This window comes from Oratosquilla oratoria, chromosome 2 (genome assembly GCF_046742065.1).
Source record: "Oratosquilla oratoria isolate Oo_2021 chromosome 2, ASM4674206v1, whole genome shotgun sequence".
Taxonomy (NCBI): Eukaryota; Metazoa; Arthropoda; class Malacostraca; order Stomatopoda; family Squillidae; genus Oratosquilla; species Oratosquilla oratoria.
In genome coordinates, this window is record NC_134778.1 from 90,225,667 (window position 1) to 90,233,212 (window position 7,546).

General features: G+C 45.0%; 1 protein-coding gene across 3 annotated transcripts in view; it reads left to right on the forward strand.

Moving 5' to 3' along the window:
- The first annotated feature begins 1,041 nt into the window (after positions 1-1,041).
- Positions 1,042-7,546, forward strand: part of LOC143041100 (alpha-1-inhibitor 3-like) — a 163,424-nt gene continuing 156,919 nt past the window's right edge. For all 3 annotated transcript variants that reach the window (XM_076212818.1, XM_076212826.1, XM_076212840.1), the window contains exon 1: positions 1,042-1,249. In XM_076212818.1, coding sequence (XP_076068933.1) covers positions 1,083-1,249 — 167 coding nt within the window. In that variant the 5' untranslated portion in view covers positions 1,042-1,082. The remainder of the gene's footprint in view (positions 1,250-7,546) is intronic.

Here is a 7,546-nt window from a genome sequence, read left to right on the forward strand (position 1 = left end):
TACATGGAATATATATTTACTAATGAAAAAAGACCAATAACCAAATGAAAATGAATAAATCCAAATAAAAAGTAAACAAAATATAGTCTAACAAGAAAAGATAAGAATAAGAATAAATTCAGAATAAGATAAATTCAGAATAATGATAAATAAATAAGATAAATAGAACAACTATTTATTAATAGAATAGTAAATAAATTATAGATAAATAAATTCAGAATAAGATAAAACAAAATGTAGTCATCCCCACGCCCACCCTGGACATTCGTCCACGTATTACATGTTGGCCAATTTATCCGACTTAATGAGGCAAATTAAAAAATAAGTATTTCCACTAAATTTTCTTTGATTCTCCTGCACATCTGAGCACTGAACTGATCTCGCTCACTGGCTGCACTCCCCGCCCTCCCTCTCGTTGAGCTTCGCTCTCGCTTCGTCCACCGTGGAGACCCAACCAATTTCTCCTGTGATCCCTACAGTTTTTATTTTCTATTTTACTTTTATTCACTTATCTATATATTAGTCTTAATTTCTAGTGGTTTTATTTATTTTCTTTATATATAATTATGTTTCGCAAAATCAAAATTAACGAACAAATAGAATGTTGGGTGTTCACGAACGCAAAAAGAAATGTTGGGAACCCTGCTTACATTATCATTCCTGACGTGGACTACCACCACTGCCCCACACATTATCATCATTCCTAGTATGTGTGTGTGTGTATTCACCTCGGATCTGCTGCAGTCTCTGTCGAGACAGCCAGACACCACCCTACGGCAGTGAGCTCAGAGCTCATTATTTGTGTGTGTGTGTGTGTGTGTGTGTGTGTGTGTGTGTGTGCGCGCGCGCGCGTATGTGTATTTACCTAGTTATATAGCACAAGGGTTTGAAGAAATGCTCATGGAATCCCGTCTCGTTTCCGTCATTTGTAAAACTTTTCCTTGAATCCTTTTACAGTGTTGGCTTCCCTTATACTTTCATCCAACTTATTCAACAAGACTTCAAGTGTGCGTGTGTGTGTGTGTGTGTGTGCGTGTGTGTGTGTGTGCGTGTGTGTGTGTGTGCGTGTGTGTGGAGTGCGTATGTGTGTTGCTGCGCTCTTCGTGCAATGGGACGTGAAGCCGAGGCGCCTCGTCATTCAGGGAGCCATTCGTCGGGCGACCTTCGACTGCAGCGGTGGTCGTCGAGCGAGTGAGATCATGTGGGACTGGACCATTTTGGCGGCTGTGCTGGCCACAGTCGTTCAAGGGTAAGTTTCAAAATTGCATTTATTTGTCGCTCCATCACACACACACACACACACGTACCTCACTCCTTTCACGCTAATTCTATCTGTATACTAAAGGGCTTCTCCTTTTTAAGTCGTAAATAATGAATAAATATATTTATTTGGCAAAGAATCAACATACATGAAGTGCAGATAATGGCAAGACGCATAGTTCGAAATGATAATTGCAAATTGCCGAGGATAACACAAAAAAGCATGTACGCTTATTTCCATTGTGGTCCTCGTTAGATTGTTATTCTACACTAAGTTGCACAGACAACATACGTAGGGGGTTAAGGGGACCAGAGACAATCATGGGTAATACCAGTCAGTACACGCATGACATATGCATTATATTTTTGCTAATATTACTTAAATGTTCGTAACGCATAGGATATTGAGACCAAAAATTGAGCACCATCACAATAAGGAACATTGCATTAAGCAAAGGAACAACAAAATAATGTTAAATGGCAACAAAACAGTATGAGTGAATACTATATCAGAGTAGTACCATTATCGATATACTGCATTATTCTACAGCTGTATCAACATGTTATAGTGAATGCTACATTGCAGCTAGGTCACCTATTCATTAATTCGGACAATTTATAGTTTCACTCGACCAACGATTTTGATATGTGGCTTGTGTTTCTGGTGAGAAATGTTGTGATATGAACGATGGTGTACATCATTTCCGTCGCTAATGCGTACTTTTCAAGTAATGAAATATTGAAGTTGTGCACTTATGCCTACATCTCCCCAACGATTTGGGGGGGACCCGAGGGAAATCGTTTCTTTTTTTTGGGTGGGGAGCACTATCAAGTCGAGTAATATTAATTCTAAAATTTTACCTGTATCTCGGGACTGAGTGGGCAATTAGTATGAGCACTAGGAAGTAGTACATTATAAGCTGAAGCACTAGAAGTAGGGTACAGGGGACCAGTACTCGTATGAGTAAAACAACAAGGAGAACGAGGAAAAAGTCCAATTACCTAGTTGCCTGGTGCCCTGATTCACCAGGCTTGTATTATGGTCAGATCATAACTGTTCTCGGACCCTACCTGAGACGTATACCATACTATGACTAGCAAAACAAAGGTGGAAACCAATTTGTAACATCAAACATTTTTATACTAAACTAAACTTCTGAAGAAAAAAAAAAAAATGGGGGAGGTCAGAACAGTTCAGAGTGAACGCAGATTTGGATGGTATTACTCGTGGAGTCAGGTATCCCTCACTAAGCTAGTAGTACATAAAGCTAGTAGTAATTAGCCAAGGCATTCACATACCCACACCCCATATTTTCCCTTTCTAACTAAGCTGTTTGTGGAGAAAGGGCTATCTCTGTCCCACGACCACTGTCCGAATCGGAAGCAATGCAGAAAGACACGAAACGCCTACGACAGATTTAAACTCGATTTTCATGGCGACCCTCCCTCCAAGGTAAAACGAATATAGTATTCGTTTTACCTTGCCTCGCTCTACATTCCCTCGAGCGGAAAGATACAAGAGGAGTAATTCTTTTTGGGCAGCGTCAGCCTTTTATCCATTTACAACCATTCTCCTCTCATACCTGTTTCTTCTCTGTTTCTTTCCCTACTCAAATTATATTCCCCATCGATCCAGATCATTGTCGGTCTTCCCCTCGTGTTTACTCCATCCACCCCTGTCTTCCACACTCCTTTTGCTAATCTTTCTTCACTCATCCTTTCAATGTGTCAAAAATACGTCAGCATTTTTGATCAGGCCTATCTGTCAGTTCACTTTGAACTCCCGCTCTCCTCACGCCTTCATTTCTCTCTATCCATTCTCGTAACCCCCACTATACTTCCTATGCACTTCATCGTAAACACGTTTCTCTCTCTCCTTTCTGCCTTCCTTACATTCCAAGTCCCACCCCATACACTGTCGTAGGCACAATCATTCCTTCATATATTTTTCTCTTCGCATCCATCCCCAGATATCTATTTCTCATGACGCTTAACACTCCCCTAAGACATTTACTTGTTTCCTTCACTCTAGAGTTTACCTCCACCCCCACTTCTCCTTTCCTTGCTACGTGTGACCCTTAGTACTTAAAACTGTCCACTACCTCTAAACTCTCTCCCTTAAGTCTTACCTCTAACTCGCCTCCTCCTTTACCAGTTGTACTTGTCAGCACCTTACTTTTACCCACATTTACTTACAGCTTTTTCCTATCGAATATCTTCCCAAATTCCGTCCCTACCTTCCTTGTACACTCCTCTAGCCCACCCACAAGCACGGCGTCATTAACAAACAATGACTGGTTTACCTCCCACTCTCCTCCAATTTCTCTATCTCCAATCCGTCACACTCGCATCTACCTCCTGTGCATATTAAACAGCCATGGTTACTCAACCTGGGCGTAGTCCCATTTTCACCTCAAACCATTCACTCTCAGCGCTCCCATCTCTAATAGAAGCTTAACTGCTCGTGTACAAACAATTGACTCCCCTGACCAGCTTTTCCCGTATCTCGCACATCTTCAATACCTTCCATAATGCCCTCCTGCCCACCCTGCCATAATAACATACCACCCGTACAATCATCCCCCTTATGCCAGTGTCACAACATGCGGCGGCGCCGGATGCAGCCAGATAATGGGCAAGTTCAATTAGCTTAATCTAATCTCCTGGTGATAACCAGAACTTTATATGACGACTACCGGCTTCCCTCGGTTAAGATAGTATCATAACCTCCCTAGTCTGATGACTCGTAAAGGAGATTTTGCTATGCCCAACAACAAGCTGCAACGGCGACGCAGGACATGACTTTAGTTTTATCCTTATTGAACATCCACCCCAAGCTGGGCGATGTCTTCCTCCGGTCTGTGCCTCAGTCTCAAGTGAAACAAAGCCCGGGATGACTGACTAGTCGAGACAGCATCAGGTAAAGAAAGAATGGTCGGAGAGGCTTTTCAAGGTCTCGCCAAAGGGCGTTGTAACCAAGAGATGGATGTACTTTGGGTGCGGCTGAGAAAGGAGGTAGGCTGAGAGGTGGAGTGGGAGAGTGGGGGCGGGTGTGGGAGTAAGAAGATGAAAAGAGGAAGAGAAGGATGGGGACAGAGGAAGAAGAGTTTGAAGAAGCAGGAGGAAGGAGAACTAGAGAGGGAAGTTGGGAGGGTACGAATTGATATTTATTTTGGACCCGCACAAGATATGAGACACTCAAAATTGTTCCATTTCTTCATAGTCCTTTATGTATTTTCTATGCTATTGAAAATCGTTATCTTTTTTCCTTTTTTTGTATCTGATATTGGTAATCGTAAAGCATGTATCGTGTATATTGCAAAAGATTCATATGCAAGAAGATTTGAATTCTTCATCTTTGCTAATCATAAAGTGCTCTTCCACGACAAGAGAGGAAGAAGGAAGAAGTGGAGGTAGAGAGAAAGAATGAATTGTAGAAAAAGGGGAGAGGAAGAAAGGGGACAGGAAAAGAGTAGAGGCAGGGTAAGGGGAGGAGAGAGGAGGATATGCAGTAGAATGGGGAAAAGGAAAACTGAGGAAGGGAGAGGCGAGGCAGAGAGAGGAATGAGGGAGTAAGGAGTAAAGAAAGGAAAATAGAAAAGGGAAGTGGAGGGAGAGAGAAAAAAGGAAGGGAAGGAATGGGGAAAGAAAAAGAGGTAGAAGAGCAAAATTGAAACAAACAAAGGAGGTGAAAAGAGAGGCAATGAAGGAGGAGGAGAAAGATCGGGGAAAGGAGAAGGGGATAGGGAGAATAAGTTAAGTGAAGAGAAAGAGGAGGAAGATGAGGACAACGATAGAGAAAATAGAGGGAGGGAGGAAAGAGACAGATTCTTCATAGTAAATGTAATGGCTGACGTTTCGTTGGCTAATGCGCTGGGCCTCGTGGGGCACCCTATCGGTATTATTCCGATTCTTTATTTTCATTATTCACTTTGGGCGATACGACAATATTTCACTTCACTGATCGCGGTGTGGGTGTGGAGGACTCCGGGATGGACTCTGATCTTGTTGCGTCCAGAGCGAAGCGAGAGCTCCCCCTACGCCTGAATGAAGCTGCATCGTGTGCACCATAGCACTGCATTGCTACGGACGAAAAGGGTCTGCTTACGAGAAGGATGGTTAGAAGTAAAGTTTGCTCGTATTTGATGGCTGTCTTCCGCGGCGGCAGCGGCCATTGGGGGTGTAGGCAATGAGGATGGAGTGGGGGAAGGAGGTTGTGTGGTATAAATGTTTAAAGTTGTTCCGTTATCATTGACGCAGCCGATAGGGATCTCCACTGAGGCCTCCTGAGGGATGTACAGCCTGGTATTTGGAACTAAAAAAGTTGGCAAGGTTGAAAGATATGGAAATGGTCACGAGCTAGGGTGCAACATGCCACCACTACACCATCTGCCGCCTATGCCTGTCATTCCAGGACTCTGTTCTTAAGACAGACACCCTCATTCCCTCCCTCTTCCTCTTCACCTTTCTTCAACTGGGCCTCTCCCTGTCTTCCGTGACGCGGATGGATTTTCCTTTCGAAGCACTCCCGATCTTGTACTGCTCACCACAAGTGGACAGAACTTGCCACCACGCTGCCGTAAATTCATGTCTGACACTGAAATGGCAGCACGACGGCGGAGCTAGACTGTCCTCAAGGATAGAAGGGCCAGTAAGCCCAAAACAATGACATGGCGTCATGGCATGACGTCACAGTATGAGTCGCCAGCAAGCTTCGCTTCCGTTCCAGGTTTTTGGCCCATCGCCGGGAAACCATTTTTAAATCTTTTCTGTCTATATACGGAAATTGTTGGGTCGTATGATATGTGTGTTAATAAGTTACACAGTGCGTTCACTTTAAGTCTCTTACTAGTTTTTGTGCCAGCCCGAGCCGGTTGTTTCACGAGAAGAGTGATTTTAATATTTTTTTTTCATTCCAATGATGTAAGCGACTGTTGGTTCGCCGAAAGTGAACAATCACGCCCCCCGAATTGCTGCATCATTGCTTAGCCTTGGCCCAAAGTCTGTCGAGGGACTCGTCCAGGTTGGAGTGGGAGAGATGTCTACGTACTATTTCTTTTTCATGCGACAGAAAAAAGTCGTAACAGAAAGCAATACAGAAAGGAACAGGGGCACGCTGCGAACGCACAAATATGCACCTTGGAATCTCGGCCTCGAAGTTCGAACGCGTCAGTCGTTCTTCTCGTTTCATTAAAAGAAAAACAACACAAGAATCCTGTGTGCTCGTAAATGCATACAGCGTTGGATCAGATCCAACCGTCGATATGTTAATGTTAGGTAAAAGCTGGAATTACAGTTCCCCAGACGTCAGCTATGATTTCACACACACACACACACACACACACACACACACACACACACACACACACACACACACACACACACACACACACACACACACACACACACACACACACACACACACACACACACACACACACACACCCACACACACGCGGGCGCGCACACACGCGGGCGCGCACACACGCGGGCGCGCACACACGCGGGCGCGCACACACAATCACGCACACAATCACGCACACAATCACACACACACACACACACACAATCACACTCGCAATCGCACTCGCAAACACACTCGCAATCACACTCGCAATCACACTCGCAATCACACTCGCAATCACACTCGCAATCACACTCGCAATCACACTCGCAATCACACTCGCAATCACACTCGCAATCACACTCGCAATCACACTCGCAATCACACTCTCAATCACACTCACACTCACACTCACAGTCATATTCACACTCACTCACACTCACAATCACACTCATAATAACATTCACGCGCACAATCACACACTCACACATTCACGCGCACAATCACACACTCACACATTCACGCGCACAATCACACACTCACACATACGCGCGCACGCACACACGCACACACACGCGCGCGCACACATACGCGCGCACGCACACACACGCGCGCGCACGCACACACATACGCGCACGCACACACGCGCACACATGCGCACACACACGCACACGCACACGCACACACGCATGCGCACACACACGCACACACACACGCACACGCACACACACATGCGCGCACACAAACATGCACACACACACACGCACGCACGCACGCACACATGTACGCACGCACGCACGCACGCACATATGCACGCACGCACATATGCACGCACGCACATATGCACGCACGCACATATGCACGCACGCACATATGCACGCACGCACATATGCACGCACGCACATATGCACGCACGCACATATGCACGCACGCACATATGCA